We start from the raw sequence: 16,911 nt of genomic DNA, 5'->3' as shown, positions 1-16,911 counted from the left end.
GATCTAAAATTCGGTTCTGCGCAGTCAAGGTCATTTGCTCAAGAAGTTTGCCGATTACTATAATCAAATGTTAATAATGTGAATAGTTCACTGTCATTATGTTTACGTGTTGACAGATGACAGCTGTGTAGAAGCCGTTGGCTCATCAGCCAGCGTAGCATAATATAAATCAGCCCCAAGCTTACCTGGTTTTGGATAGCATCGCGTGAAAGGATCTCCTGTGAAACCTGAATGACAGCTGCAGATAGGATTATGATTAAACACTTTGCATTCAGCTTTTTCACCACATGGTCCCGGACAAGGATTAATACATTTATGATTAACGCAGGCCTTGTTTGAGTTACAATCTGAATTTAAAATGCATTCAGGTTTGCATGAGGGGGGCTCTCCAATATAATTGGACAAACAGCTACAAACCGCCTGACCGTTAATTTCTCGACACTGACTATGTGGTCCACATGGATTTGGAATACAAAGGTTTTCTTGAATATTTTCTTGAGCTAAAAACATATATAACTATATAAATTATCTAAAAAAAATATACAAAAAAGTGCCTAGTTTTGCTATTTGTATCCTATGGCTATATACTGACTATCGTGATTACATGTATACATCAATATAGCGCCAGAAACTTTCCAAGAAGTACCAATAATAATGGTTAAAGTTTCAATCTGATCAATTATGCCTAAATAGGCAAAAATTAAATATTATATACAATTTTCTTTTGTTTCACAACCGATTTTATAAAGCTTAACGACCTTAATTAAATAAAAATATTTAGAAACGTTCACTTATGAAACAGAACAGAAAATACTGAAAATGTATAAATCAGGAAATATGGTCGAATTTTCATAACCGGGCAAAAACTAAATGAAAAAAGAAATTAAACTTACGCAAAATAGGATTACAGCGACGGAGAGCATCTCCAGTGTAACCCTGAATACATGTGCAAGTTGGTGAATGATATACTGTTGTGCATTCAGAGTTAATACCACACGTTCCTGGACATGGATCTTGACATTTGTTACCGATACAAGCTCTGTCGCCTGGGCAGTCGGAGTTAGAAATACATTCAGGACGACATCCTTCATAAGGATTGCCGAAGTAGCCGTCATTGCAAATGCACGCACCAATGTTGTGATGTTCACGGCAAATCGCATTAGGTCCACAAGGTGATGGAGAACATGGAGCAAGAATTTCATCTTCAATTTTAACAGAACATTGAATGAAGGGGTCACCTAAATATCCTTGTGGACAAATACACATAGCCGAATGGCTGACAACACGACACTCTGCGTTTGTTCCGCACGCTTTTATACAAGGATCTCTACATTTTTGTTTGATGCATGCAAGATGTGGTGCACATTCGCTGTTACTTATACATTCTGGTTTACAGTATGGAGGTTGTCCATTGTATTCTTCTTTGCATGTACAGGATGGATTATTATTTTTGACTTCACAAATCGAATTAGGTCCGCAGGGTGATGGTTGACATGGGTCAATAACAACAGGCGGTGTATCTGTATAAAAAATAAAAAGTTAGATTCACTGAAACACTTAGACTAGACTTAGACTTAGATCGCACAAATTTAAATAAGAGTATAGCCAATATTATACTTACTGTATAAAACTTTGCATTCTACAAATGGATCCCCAGAATAACCAGCAGGACAAGTACAAATGGGGTTATGATTGATGACATCGCACGATGCTCTCGAACCGCATGTACCAGCGCATGGGTTAATACATTTTTGTTTCATACAAGCCTGATTTTGTGGGCATTCGGCATTAACAACACATTCGGGCCTGCAAGCGGGCGGTGTGCCCAAATACGATGGTAAACAAGAACAAACTGCTTGATCGTGTACCTCTCGGCATTGGCTATTTGGACCACATACCGCTGCACTGCAAGGATGTTTGATAGTCGGTTCTAAAAAAACAATTTTTTTGTTTATTTACATTATGCATGTAATTATTGATACAAAAATTTAATTTCAACGTGATATGTAAAAACAAAATATTACCTCTGACTGCATTGCACCTGACAAACGCATTACCAGTGAAGCCATTATTACAACTACACATCGGAATGTGATTGAAAACTTGACAAATAGCATTCTGTCCGCAAGCTCCAATGCAAGGATCCACACATTTCTTTAGTATACAGGCTTTGGTTTCATCACAGTCGCTGCTAAACACACATTCTGGTCGACAACTAAAGTAAGGATCACCGTGGTATTCCGGGAAGCATTGACATTGACCGTTAATGCATTCAGCATTGGAACCGCATCTTATGTTTGTACAAGCATCTGTCACACTTGGTTCAACTGAAATTAAAATTAAAATGAAAACAAGCAGAAGAGAATTACATATATATGTCATAATTGAATGGTTTAAGTTTTTACCTTCTAAGGGTTTAGGTTTACAATCGGTGAATGGATCACCTATGTATCCCTCAATGCACGTACAAATTGGTATGTGATTTTGAACGTTACAGGTAGCTGAAATACCACATGATCCTGGACAAGGATCTAGGCATTTGGAACCAATACATGCTCGATCACCAGGGCAATCAGAATGTATAATACATTCTGGTCTACAGTTAGGTGGACTGCCTGTATACGTTGGAAGGCAAGAACATGACGGATTGTTTCCAATGTTTCGACACTGCGAATATGGTCCACATGGGGAGGGTACGCAAGGATCGCTCGTATCTGGTACAGGTTCATCTGAAAAATATTTTTTTAATATTAAATGTGTTAACGATGATAAATATTTTTGAAGTATCTGTTGTAGGCAATCACTTTTTAACTCACGTTTTATTGCCGTGCAAACAGTAAATGGATCTCCAGTGTAAGCATTTTTACATGAACAAATTGGACTGTGATTAATCATTTTACAGTCAGCATTGACACCGCATGGTTTAGGACAAGGATTTACACACTTATTGTTGACGCATGCTTTGTCGTGCGAACACTCAGAACTGACTATGCATTCTGGCCGACAATTAGGTGGAGATCCAACATATTCTATCAAACAGGAACACACAGCTTGGCCGTTAATAGTTCTACATCGGCTGTTAGGTCCACACGGCGAAGGGTTACATACGTCAACCGGAGCTAGTACTGGAGAATCTGAAAATATTCGAAAATCATTAAGTTCATAGTTTTTTTTAATCGACCTAATTAGGTACATCTGCGTAGTTTTAGGTCACTGGAGCTAGTAGACAATAGAGCTGTCCGACATGAGGTCGATATCTCACTTTGGTTACAGCGGCTGTAAATAAATACTAATACAAAATACATTGCTTACCTTGATAAACACAGTATCTAAATGGATCACCAGTATAACCATTAATACAAGTACATAAGGGCACATGATTAACAGTCTGACATTCCGAATTGGTACCACAACTTCCTGGACACGGATCATTGCATTTATAATTAACACAGGCTCTGTTTGACGGGCAATCAGTATTAACTACACATTCAGGTCTACATCCCTCATATGGATTACCCATGTAACCATCGATACATGAACAGGACCCTGCGTTGTCACGTTCTTTACAAATAGCATTAGCTCCACAAGGTGATGGCGAACAGGGAGATGTGATAGGTTCTGTATATAAGGGTTCTTGAATACATTCGAAGAATGGGTCGCCAGTAAAACCATATTGGCACACGCAAACCGGCGAATGGCTCACAACTTTACATTCAGCGTTTACAGCGCATACATTTTCACAGGGATTTTTACATTTATTGTGAATACAAGACAAGTGTGGAGAACATTCTTCATTGCTACTACATTCGGGCTTGCAATAGGGAGGTTGACCCTTGAATCCTTCTAAACAAATACATGATGGCGCCCCGTTTACTTCTCGACAAACCGAGTTTGGACCACATGGTGACGGTGCGCACGGATTCGTCGGTTCAGGAAGTCGTTCAGCTGGAAGTTTAAAAATTAATTGAATAAACAGCAAAATATAACTATGTTTATTTACATTTATATGTAAAACTGGATTACTCACGTTGCCTCATACATCTTGAGAATGGGTCTCCTGTGTAAAATGTTGGACACGAACAAATTGGATTATGATTTACAACTTTGCATTCTGCATTAACACCACATGAACCGACGCAAGGATCCACACAACGTTGATTACTGCAGGCCTGATTGAGAGGACATTCAGAACTAATTGTACATTCAGGACGACACGACGGCGGAGAACCTATGTTATTTGGTGCACATGAACAAACAGCTTGATTATTCACATCTCTGCAGCGACTATTAGGCCCGCAAGGTGATGGTTCACAAGGATTTGTTATAACTGCTTCTGTGAAAGATATTCATAAATAGTATTATATTTTATATAAATAAAGAGTAAATTAGTGTTCGAACTCAAAGTTATTGTTATACCTATTATTGGACGGCACTCTACAAATGCATTGCCAGTCATTCGTTCAGGACAGCTACACATAGGTATGTGATTGATGACATTACATTCAGCATTCGACGCGCAGGTTCCTGGACACGGATCTTTACATTTATTTTTAATGCAAGCTTTATCCCGTTCACATTCTGAACTTTCCAAGCACTCCGGTCGGCAACCAGTGTATGGATCACCTTGGTACTCCTCAAAGCAGGTACATTTTCCGTTTGAGCACTCAGCATTTATACCACATGGAGATGGATTACAGGGATCACTTTCTTCTGCAAGAAAACACGTGTTGTTGTTGTTTTTTATAATAAATTAAAATTCATCTCATCTCAAATCAATAGGTGTATAATCTGAACATGAATTTAAAAAAAAAAAGTTGATAAAACTCACCTATAAATGGTATTGGTTTGCATTGCGTGAAAGCATCTCCGGTAAAGCTTTCGATACATGAACAGATCGCTATATGATTTTGAGTCTGACAGTTAGCATTAATACCACATGAACCAGGGCATGGATCTTTACATTTTTGATTTATGCACGCTAAATTACTGGCACAGTCTTCATTGATAGTACACTCAGGTCTGCAGTTAGGCGGATTCCCTTCAAAGTTGGGTAAACAAGAACACGAGGGAATACCTCTTAGGTCTTGACAATAGGAGTTCGGCCCACAAGGGGAAGGCACACAAGGGTCTCTTTGTTGTTGAGGTGGAAGTTCCGTGACTGAAAATGAAACGAGACATTTATTATATACTGGTAAATAATTGTTGATAAGTGAGAAGAGTACACATATTATTATGTATTATAGTAAATTATCAGGAAAATACACAATCAACGACTTATTGTTTCAAAATATACTTACTAGTTACACGGTAACAACGTGAGAATGGGTCTCCAGTGTATCCGCTTTGGCAAGAGCATATTGGACTGTGATTAATAACTTTGCAGTTCGTGTTTTGACCGCAAGGGTCGGGACATGGTGACACACATTTTTTGTTTCTGCATGTTTTTTCTGAAGGACATTCTGCGCTCACAACACATTCTGGTCTACAATTTGGAGGCGATCCGCTGTACTCTGGTAAACATGAGCAAATGCTCAGGCCATTCGAAACCTTGCATTGACTGTTTGGTCCACAAGGAGATGGCTGACACGGATTAACTGGTAAATCGAGTTGAGCTGCAATTATGTAATTAATTTTAATAATGAAAATAAACAAAATACCAATAAACAATTGCTCTTGATATTATAAATATTACAACTTACGTTCGAGTTTGCATGCGGTGAATGGATCTCCAATGTATCCCGTTTTACATGTACAAAGAGGCGAATGGTTAACAACTTGACAATTAGCGTTCGATGCACATGTACCAGGACATGGATCTATACACTTATTTCTTGTGCAAGCCTTGTTACTCGGACAGTCCGAACTTACAACACATTCTGTATGACAGCCGTCATATGGATTTCCGATATATCCTTTTCGGCAAATGCAAGCACCTGCACTAGCCCGTTCTTTACACTCTGCGTTTGCTCCACAAGGCGAAGGTTCACAAGCTGAAAGTGTTTCGAATGGAACAACAGCATTTTGTGAACACTGAATTGCTGCATCACCGCTATATCCTTCTGGACAAATGCAGACCGCTGTATGACTCACAACTCGACACTCAGCGTTTGTACCACATGCTTTTTCACATGGATTTTGGCATTTTTTATTGATACAGGCTAAATGAGGAGCACATTCACTGTTTGCGAGACATTCAGGACGACAATTCGGCGGTGCACCAATGTATTCGGGCATACACTGACAAGAAGGTATTTGGCTGCCGTTTTCTTGACAAATTGAATTAGGACCACACGGTGATGGTTGACAAGGATTTATAGGGGCCGTAGGTAACTCGAGAGCTAAAATAAGAAAACATCAACTTCAACTACACTTATTCTTCATTATTCAATTTAATGAAAACTTAAAAAAAATTAACTACTTACGCGTAGCAGTACATCGTGTAAATGGATCTCCCGTAAAACCTGTAGAACACGTACAAATGGGGTTGTGATGTATTACTTGACATTGGGCTGCAACACCACAAGTTCCCTGGCATGGGTTAATACATTTCTGATTGCTACAGGCTTTGTCCGATGGGCAGTCAGAGCTTGCCACACATTCTGGGCGACAATAAGGCGCAGTACCCCGATATCCCGGTAAGCATGTACATATTGCTTGACCATTTAATTCTCGGCATTGACTATTTGCTCCACACGGGCTTGGTTGACATGGGTTTACAATGGAAAATTCTGAAAAATATGTTTTTTTTTAACACATGTTAAAAGACTTACAATTCTGTTATATCTTACACGACACTACTAAGTGTGGAATTGTAATAACTATTATTTTTACCTTTTATAGGGTTGCATTGTATAAATGCGTTGCCAGACATCCCTGCCGGACATGTACACACTGCCATGTGATTTATTGCTTGACAAATGGCATTAGTACCACATGTATTCGGACATGGATCCACGCAATGATTTTTAACACAAGCTTTATCCATCGGACATTCTGAACTTATCGTGCACTCTGGACGACATTCAAAGTACGGGTCACCTTGAAATTCAGGTAGACAAGAACATATCCCGTCATTGCAAATGGCATTTGGTCCACAAGGTGATGGATTACAAAGATCAGAAGGAACAGGATCTGTTTAAATAAAAAACAATAAATTGAAATATTCAACAAATTTTTTAGAAAATTAAGTTAAAAACAAGAAAAGGTATATAGAATCAAACACTTGCCTTTTTGTGGTTTCAGTACACATGCATTAAAGGGATCTCCTGTGTAACCCTCAAGACATGTGCAGATTGAAACGTGATTTTGAACTCTGCATTCTGCGTAGATTCCACACGACCCAGGGCACGGATCTACGCATCTTTCATTGATGCACGATTTATCGCTAGGACAATCGGTTTTGATAGTACATTCTGGTCTACAATTTGGAGGTTGGCCAATATAGAGAGGTAAACAAGAACATGAAGGTGATCCACCTATATCACGACATTGTGCAAATGGACCACACGGAGATGGTAGACATGGATTTGTTGGCAGAGGAATAATCTCAGCAGCAACTAAAATAAATAAATAAAATTGTCGTGAATATTTAACCTATCAACTATAGTTACATTTGTTTTCTATATTATAGTAAAATAACACATACCAATTTTAGAACAACCATTAAATGGATCGCCGGTGTAATGTACACGACATGTGCAAATGGGACTATGATTGATAACTTTGCACTCAGAGTTCTGTCCGCAAACACCTTCACAAGGATTTCTGCATTTTTTTTTAATACAAGCTTGTTGTTGCGAGCATTCAGAGCTGACCACGCATTCGGGTTTACATGATGGTGGTGTTCCAATGAAATCTTGTTGACAAGTGCACACAGCCTGTTCATTATTAATCTTGCATATACTGTTGGGACCACACGGCGAAGGCGTACAAGGATTTTTCGTAACCGAAGGAGTATCTGTGTCAAGAAAACATTGTTTTAATAATCTCTACTTAAATGGAATACGATTCATCAAATACGAAAAATCAATTAACACAAACCTGCGCTTTGCTCATAGCAGTTTTGGTATGGATTTCCAGTTAATCCCGGCAAACACTCACATTTTGGTGAATGATTTATGACATTACATATCGCGTTGAGGCCACAAGCGCTGTTACATGGATTTTTACATTTGTTTTGAATACATGCTAGATTGGTTGCACAGTCAGAATTAACTATACATTCTGGACGACAGCCCTCGTATGGATTTCCTAAATATTCTGGTAAACATACACAAGCGCCGGCATTTCCTTGCTGCTTACATATTGCATTCGGACCACAAGGTGAAGGTTGACATGGCGTCAAAGGTATGTCTTGCACTATACAAGCTATGAATGGATCTCCTGTATAACCAGGGGAACAAATACACTGCGGCGCGTGACTCACAACCTTACATTCTGCATTAGATCCGCAAGAACCGGGGCATGGATCTTTGCATTTTTGATTCATACATGCCATACTATTAGGACATTCTGAATTTGCGATACATTCTGGTCGACAATTTGGTGGATGGCCTAAGTATGTTTCCAAGCAAGCGCAAGATGGCGAGTTACCAACTTCTTTGCAAATTGAGTTCGGTCCACAAGGTGATGGCTCACAAGGATTTACATATTGAGGTATTTCTTCTTCTGTAATGCGACAAAAAAAAATGTTATATTATGACAAGATCAATAAATAAATAAATATTGGAACAAATGAGCTATTGGATGCGGTTACACGGTTAGATATTTGCCGAATTACAATCCATGGCATTGCAGTGTTACACCATGATGACGCAATGATCTTGAGGTATAAATTTGAAGCGTTTATTGGTGATTCAAACTCTAAAAATATTGTTGATAAACAAAGGCTACCTTGAACAGAACATCTCGAAAATGGATCGCCAGTGAATCCTCGTGGACACGAGCATATAGGATTGTGGTTAATAACTTGACATGTGGCCGCTGTACCACAATTTCCTTTGCAAGGATCAATACAACGTTGATTAGAACAAGCTTTGTTTAATGCACATTCAGCACTCGATATGCATTCTGGTCTGCAAGTTGGAGGAGCTCCGAAAAATCCGGGGAAACAGGAGCAAATCGCTTGTCCGTTAACTTCTCGGCACTGACTATTTGGACCACAAGGCGAAGGACTGCATGGGTTTATTTCTTCAATATTCTTTATAGGTCGACATTGTAGAAAAGCATTTCCTGTAAATCCATTTGGACACGAGCACATTGGCAAGTGATTATACACGTTGCAAATTGCGTCTGTGCCACACGTATTAAAGCATGGGTCCACACATTTTTTCTTCACACAAGCCTTTTCTTGAGGACAGTCGTTGTTGAGCAAACATTCAGGCCTGCATCCAAAATACGGGTCACCTTGGTAATCAGGCAAACATGTACAAATTCCATTATTGCATTCTGTGTTTGCTCCACAGGGCGATGGGTTGCATGGGTCAGGTTCCGAGAATTCTAGAAAAAATATTCAGCAATACAATTATTTTGTTTGATATTGCAAAATTAACGAACATGCTTCATTTTATAACATTTCAAAATTTCACATTTTGTATTTTAACGGTTTCATATTAAAAAAAACACCCACCGTCTTGTTCTATTGCAGGTGAGCAACGAGTAAAAGGATCTCCAGTGTGTTGTTCAATGCAACTACATTGTGCGACATGATTAAATACAGAGCATTGAGCATTAATTCCACAGGCACCAAGACACGGGTCGCGGCACTTTTCATTAATACACGCTTGGTTACTAGAGCATTCAGAGTTTATAGTGCACTCCGGTCTACAGTTAGGTGGAGTTCCAACATAATTCAATTTACAAGCGCAAGATGGAGCATTTTCTATATTTCTACATTCTGCGTATGGTCCACATGGCGAAGAGATGCACGGATCTTGTATTGGTATATTTTGAGGCGGTTTAGAAACTGTAAGAAAATAACATAAACTTAAACTTCAAACAAAAATGGAACAAGAATTTGATCCTGTTATAACAATTTCATAATTTTTATAATAAATTGATACATGCCTGTTATTGGATAGCATCTTGTAAAAGGATTTCCAGTTAATCCTTGCTTGCATACACAAATAGGACTGTGATTAATTACATTACAGCGAGCGTTTTCTCCACATGCGCCTTCGCAGGGATTAATGCATTTTTGTGAACTGCAAGACAAATCCGGTGGGCATTCCGAGCTTACAACACATTCTGGTCGGCAGTTCGGTGGGGAACCACTAAATGAAGGTAAACAGGAACATACAGCTTGTCCATTTATTTCTTTGCACTGACTGTTGGCACCACAGGGCGTAGGGTTACAAGGATTTGTTTCCACTACTTGAGCTGAAAATAATAGGGTATAAATCAAAAAATTTTCAGAATTTTAAGGATACTAAAACTACATGTTTTAAATTTTATATTTACAAAAGAAGCGTTAAGTCAGAAAAAATATGAGGAATATAAAAAAAATGGTACTTACGTTCTTGCATAATAGTACAATATCCGAACGGATTTCCGGTATATCCCGGCTGACAAATGCATGTTGGCATATGATTGTTAACTAGGCATAAAGCATTTGAACCACATACTCCTGGACAAGGATCGACGCACTTCATCCTCGAACAAGCTTTATTAAGAGGACAATCGGAATTGACGACACATTCTGGTCGACAACCTTCATAGGGATTGCCCGAATAACCGTCCAAACATTGACATGATCCAACTCCTTTTTGTTCCCTACAAATAGCGTTAGCGCCACATGGGCTAGGACTGCACGGTGTCAGAATTTCTGTGTAATCCATTACTGCTAACATACTACAGTAAGCAAAAGGGTCTCCAGTATATCCTACTTGACAGATACAATTTGGGGCATGACTAACTACTCTACATTCTGCGTTAGACCCGCAGGTACCAAGACACGGATCAATGCATTTTTATTTTGACAGGCTAGATGGTACTCGCATTCACTGTTACTGATACACTCTGGACGACAATTTGGAGGAGTCCCTTTGTAATCTTGTAAACAAGCACAAATTGGATTCTCTCCACTTATTTTACAAATAGAGTTAGGTCCACAAGGTGACGGCTCACACGGGTTTACCGTTGGTTCTACCGCAACTGAAAATAACCAAAAGAAACTAATAAAGTGATCAACCAAATTATGCCGAGAGTAAATGAATTACGTTCGTAAAAAATATGATTACCTATGACTGAACATCTAACAAATGGGTCTCCAGTAAACGAAGGTGGACAGGTGCATATTGGGTTGTGATTAATTACATCACAGACAGCTCCAGCGCCACAAGCTCCAATGCAAGGATTAAGACATTTTTGGTTGTTGCAAGCTTGATTAAGAGGACATTCCAGGCTGACTACGCATTCAGGTCTACAAGTAGGCGGACTGCCTTTATATCCAGGTACACATGAACATACTGCTTGTCCATTACTTTGCTGACATTGACTATTAGGTCCACAAGGAGATGGACTACACGGGCTTGTAGCTGTCACTGAAATAATATAGGGACATATTAATGTTAAGATTAAATATTGCCAACTTATTAAATAAAATATTGTTAGCATGTCATCAACAGAAACATACGAAAACACGTATCTCATAATAACACCCACTATCGTAGGCTGAGAAAAAAATTAAAATGATAATTTTCGATCCAGCGACTTCTCATTTGATGATAACAAGTAATAATTTTAATTTAAAAAGAAACAATAATATTAAGTCATAATAATGTGTACTTTACCTGCAACAGCTCTACACTCCACAAATGCATTTCCGACCATTCCTTTGGGGCAAGAGCACATTGGAATATGGTTCATCACATCACAAATAGCATTCACTCCGCAGGTGCCAATACATGGATTGATACATTTATTTTTCTGGCAACCTTTATCGGAGGGGCAGTCGGCATTATAGACGCATTCAGGTCGGCAACCTAAATTAGGATCTCCGTGATACCCATTTATACACGAACAAACGCCATTCCTACACTCAGTATTGGGTCCACAAGGACTTGGTTGACATGGGTCTAATTGAAGAGTTGGAGTTATTTCTGTTAAAAATACATACATTATATGAACTGATTTCAATAAAAAAAATTGTTACGAATAGAAAGGTGTGAGTTAAAGACTCACCTTTCACAGGCTTTTCCACACATTGACTGAATGGATCTCCCGTAAAACCTTCCGGGCATAAACAAACCGGTACGTGGTTATTTACGAAGCATTTCGCAAATAAGCCGCATGAGCCCTCACAAGGATCTCTACATTTTTCTGAAATGCATCCCAAGTTACTCGGACAATCCGAGTTAACAACACATTCTGGTTTGCAAAACGGTGGAGACCCAATGTAGGTTGATAAGCAAGAACAGCTTGCTAATCCGTTGTTGTTACGGCATTCAGAGTATGGGCCGCATGGCGACGGTGAGCATGGATTGGACGTTTCAACTACACTTGGTAAGGTCTCTGTGAAAATAATGAAAACTAGCATCATTGTTTTGCGTAATTTTATTTAATGCACATTTACAACAGGTATAAAATTAAGTAATTAAGACATGGAAAATTATTTTGAATTGTATTATTTTACGTTGAAAACAGTAAAAATTATAATAATATGTGAATCAGATATTTACGTTTATATGATAAAAGTATACTTACGAAGAACTAGGTTGCACATTGTGAATGGGTTCCCACTGTAGCCTTGGCGGCAGCTGCATATGGGACTGTGGTTGATTACCTTACATTCACTGTTCTTTCCGCACGGTTTTGGACAAGGATTGATGCACCTCTGATTTATACAAGCTTTACTAGGTTTGCATTCCGAATTAACAATACATTCTGGTCGACAATTTGGCGGAGATCCAATGAAATTCGCCAAACAGGAACACACAGGCTGTTCGTTTATATTTTTACAAATTGCATTGTTACCGCACGGTGAAGGATTACAAACATTTTCAATGTAAACATCATTTTCTGAAAATTGCCACATTTGATATCACGAAACGTATACAAAATAGTATTCCTCAAATTTTTGTGTGAAACTCACCTCTTAGTGCGGAACATATAGTCATTGGATTTCCTGTGAAACCACTCTTACAATTGCACATCGGTTTGTGGTTGTTAACGAAACATTCAGTATTAACACCACATGCACCGAGACAAGGATTTATGCATTTGTTTCTGCTGCAAGATGATACCAGTGGACAATCAGAATCTGTTAAGCATTCTGGTCTACATCCTTGATATGGATCACCAAAATATTCAGGCAAACAAGTGCACGAACCGGCATTTCCTTGGATTTTACACACTGCATTCGCGCCACAAGGCGAAGGTTCACAAGGATTTAAATATTCAATCTTTGGCGGAGCTGAAAAGTAAATCAAAATTCACTTACCAGATTTTTAACCACCGTGGAAGCACTTCCTTTATCCGAAGCGTTAGTTGAAGCTGGGCTGGGCTCGGCGTCATTTAATAACTTCCTTATCCAAGTCCGGGAACAGCGTCACTATCTCTAGCGGCACTGTCCAAAGCGACCATCACGACGAATGGATCAAGCTTACTGTAAGTGCTAGGTTATCTCCGCGTGCTCCGATCTCAAGCATAGGCATTATTTTGTCATATAATTAAAAATGTGTTACAACCCGTTTGAATTCTTCGAAGAAAATATCGTTTTTATTATCGTAACAAAACCGTAATTATTTTTCCAAAAATCCTTATGTTTGAAGCACATAAATAGGCACAACATTCATGAAATCACCACTGGGCCCTGCGGCTGGCATGGTCGTCACAAAGCCCTAAAGTAATAACATTCATGGAGGCCTATTAAAATTAGTAACCAGGTGAGGCATGATTTTACAATTTAATTTTGTTTAACAAAAGCACATGTTTCAAGCCTGATTTTCCTGTATCACGCTTTGCAAAGCTAAGTGTTAAATGCGATTCTTTTTTTGTAACATGTTTTAGGATTAATGTCACATTTATTTTTTGTTTACCTTCATTGTACATTTTTACATTTAAAATAAGTTCTTGCAAATATCATATTAATTTAACTGTCCTCTCCTTGTTTTGAAATTCTGTTTTTTATCTGTAGGTCTTAAATCTCGAAAAAATATTAAATCATATTTTCACATTTTAATATCTTACCTCGTGCTGGAGAACAACCCTGGAATGGGTCACCTTCTAATCCGGGTTCACAAGCGCAGGTTGCACGATGATCAACCACCGAACAGAGAGCACGTGGACCGCAAGCTTGTTCACACGGGTTTTTACATTTTTGTCCAACACACGCCAGAGTGGCAGGGCATTCTGCACTAATTGTACACTCAGGTCGACAGTTTGGAGGCGTTCCTATAAATCCTGGATGACAACTGCACGCAGGTGTTTCACCAGAATTAACGCACATCGAATTGGGTCCACATGGTGATGGTTGGCAAGGGTCAATAGGTGTGGGTGGGGTGGCTAAAAATCACATTTTTATTTATTTAAAGTATGCAACGAATTTTGTTTTATTTAACTTAAACATTTTTGGTACAATACCTGGTGCCGGGTAACAATATGAGAATGGGTCTCCGGTAAAACCATCATTACAGGTACATATCGGGGAATGTGCGATTACTTGGCAGCGCGCACCACGGCCACAAGCACCTTCACAAGGGTCACGGCAACGGCGATCGATACAAGCTTGTTGAAGTTTGCATTCCGCACTAACGAGGCATTCAGGTCTACAAGATGGAGGCGACCCAACATGACCTGATTTACAGGAGCAGGCAGCAGCACCGTTTGCGCTTACGGAACATTCACTGTATGGACCACATGGCGAAGGAGAACACGCCGAAGTAGGTGTATCTGAAAATTAATGGAATATGATAGTTTTCAGAAATATATCATCTCGGTAGCAGCATTTAGTAACGGATACCGTTGAGCAATTAACATTAGGAGAAACTCTGGTCATCTTAAAAATGAGGGAGGTGTCAAATGTGTATTCGTTCTACGGTATTTCTCCGAAGTTTCTATCAGATATTACACTGGAGCTCCAAATCACCATTGGTCTTGTGATGTTGGCGACTCCAATGTCATCAGGATGTTATTATAACTTATATCCGGTGGTGGATTCAGTGAAGCACTGCACTTGCTAGGGCTAGTGCTAACAATTTTTCTTCGAGTGTACTAGCATTTGGTAAGGAAAAAAATACAGAAGTTGATAAAATTGCAAAATACCAACCTTGGTGAACGACTTCAGTACAGAAAGTGAACGGGTCTCCGGAAGTATTCGGTGGGCAAGTACAAGACGGGATATGATTGTTGATTGAGCAGATAGCATTAGTACCGCAAGCTCCCGGGCATGGATCAACACATTTTCCTCCTTGACAAGTACGCGTAGGTGAACATTCACCATTGGTCGAGCATTCAAGCCTACAACCGACGTATGGATCTCCGAAATAACCATGTGCACATGTACAGAGACCAGCATTACATAAAGCATTACTTCCGCAAGGTGATGGGTTGCAAGGCTCTGGGGAAGGTGTTGGTGTAACTGCAAAAACATTTAACACTTAAATCTGAACAGGTAGCGTTTTCAGGTAACTTTATGATCGTAAGGATGTATAATAAACAGATGGCCTATTCCAACCGCGAAGCAGTCAGGCAGCTATTATACAGTAAAATGAAACTACGACCTCATATCTCAAGATGGGTGTTGGCATTGACGCTGCGATTTCTGTGGGTTCCGGTAACCACTTTCCATCAGATGGGCCATTGATGCAATAAAAGAAATTGAACTGTTCACCCATTTATGCAATAATAAAAAATCCTAACAGCTTCACTTATTTTCCAAGTATGAATAAAGTAAATTTATTAAACTTCAAATAGCTTTAAAAATGAGTTCTTTTTTAAAATGTCAAGTATATTTTAGTTTTCTTACCTATAACTTCAGAACATTGGATGAATGGATCACCGGAATATCCAACTGAGCAACTACAAATCGGAATATGGTCTTGCACTCGGCATTCTGCTTTAAATCCGCATGATCCTTCACAAGGATTTGTGCACTTTTCAGCGATGCACGCTTGATGAGAAGGACAGTCCGTATTCACAAGACATTCCGGGTGACAGTTTGGAGGTACACCTGCATATCCTTGCATACAAGAGCATGATGGATTTTCATTAAGAGCACGACACTCACTGTATGGGCCACAAGGATTTGGTTGACATGGTTGCACCGGCTGTCCTGGTTCATAAAGTACAGTTTCAAAGCATCTCTTGAAGGGATCACCAGAAGTACCAGCTGGGCAGCTGCATAATGGACTATGATTAACAACTTGACAATGTGCACCTATACCGCATGTACCTCTGCAAGGATCCGCACATTTCAGTTTATGACATGCGCGATCTGATGGACATTCGTTACTAACGGTACATTCTGGTCGACAGTCTGGAGGTGCACCAATATATTCTGGTAGACATTCACAAGATGCTAATCCTCCATTTTCTCTGCAGACACTATTAGGCCCACATGGTGATGGTTGACATGGTCGACTAAATTCTATAGGTTCATCTTTAGAGCATTGGGTAAATGGATTTCCAGAGTATCCTTTAAGACATGCGCAGCTTGGTACATGATTGATGACGTTACATTCTGCATTAGTACCACAAATTCCTGGGCATGGGTCTGCACACTTATTTCTAATACATGATTTATCAGCTGGACAATCTGAGCTGAGCACACACTCGGGACGGCAGCCTTCGTAAGGATTTCCTTGATAACCTTCCAAACATGAACAGGAACCAGCTCCTTCTCTTTGGGTACACAGAGCATTAGCACCACAAGGTGAGGGATCGCAAGGCTTCGTGACAATTTCTAGAAAAAAA

At 39.3% G+C, this 16,911-nt stretch overlaps 1 protein-coding gene across 1 annotated transcript in view; it reads right to left on the bottom strand.

The window, feature by feature from the left end:
- LOC114239609 (fibrillin-like protein dumpy) overlaps window positions 1-16,911 on the bottom strand; it is a 111,461-nt gene that overhangs the window by 32,569 nt on the left and 61,981 nt on the right. The window contains 31 exon segments of the mRNA XM_089730535.1: window positions 186-500; window positions 894-1,520; window positions 1,622-1,930; window positions 2,025-2,327; window positions 2,406-2,729; window positions 2,817-3,134; window positions 3,313-3,945; window positions 4,028-4,333; window positions 4,417-4,710; window positions 4,829-5,158; window positions 5,298-5,612; window positions 5,700-6,338; window positions 6,423-6,728; window positions 6,832-7,131; window positions 7,227-7,556; window positions 7,646-7,957; window positions 8,041-8,667; window positions 8,893-9,498; window positions 9,629-9,964; window positions 10,066-10,377; window positions 10,514-10,969; window positions 10,972-11,151; window positions 11,238-11,540; window positions 11,790-12,098; window positions 12,181-12,510; window positions 12,703-13,017; window positions 13,091-13,411; window positions 14,188-14,502; window positions 14,581-14,889; window positions 15,266-15,577; window positions 15,965-16,900. Of these exon segments, the coding sequence (XP_089586661.1) occupies window positions 186-500; window positions 894-1,520; window positions 1,622-1,930; window positions 2,025-2,327; window positions 2,406-2,729; window positions 2,817-3,134; window positions 3,313-3,945; window positions 4,028-4,333; window positions 4,417-4,710; window positions 4,829-5,158; window positions 5,298-5,612; window positions 5,700-6,338; window positions 6,423-6,728; window positions 6,832-7,131; window positions 7,227-7,556; window positions 7,646-7,957; window positions 8,041-8,667; window positions 8,893-9,498; window positions 9,629-9,964; window positions 10,066-10,377; window positions 10,514-10,969; window positions 10,972-11,151; window positions 11,238-11,540; window positions 11,790-12,098; window positions 12,181-12,510; window positions 12,703-13,017; window positions 13,091-13,411; window positions 14,188-14,502; window positions 14,581-14,889; window positions 15,266-15,577; window positions 15,965-16,900 (11,928 nt within the window).

This window comes from Bombyx mandarina, chromosome 10 (genome assembly GCF_030267445.1).
Source record: "Bombyx mandarina strain Sakado chromosome 10, ASM3026744v2".
NCBI classification, from domain to species: domain Eukaryota; kingdom Metazoa; phylum Arthropoda; class Insecta; order Lepidoptera; family Bombycidae; genus Bombyx; species Bombyx mandarina.
Note: the sequence above shows the minus strand (reverse complement) of the source record. Positions and strands in the feature narration are given on the sequence as shown.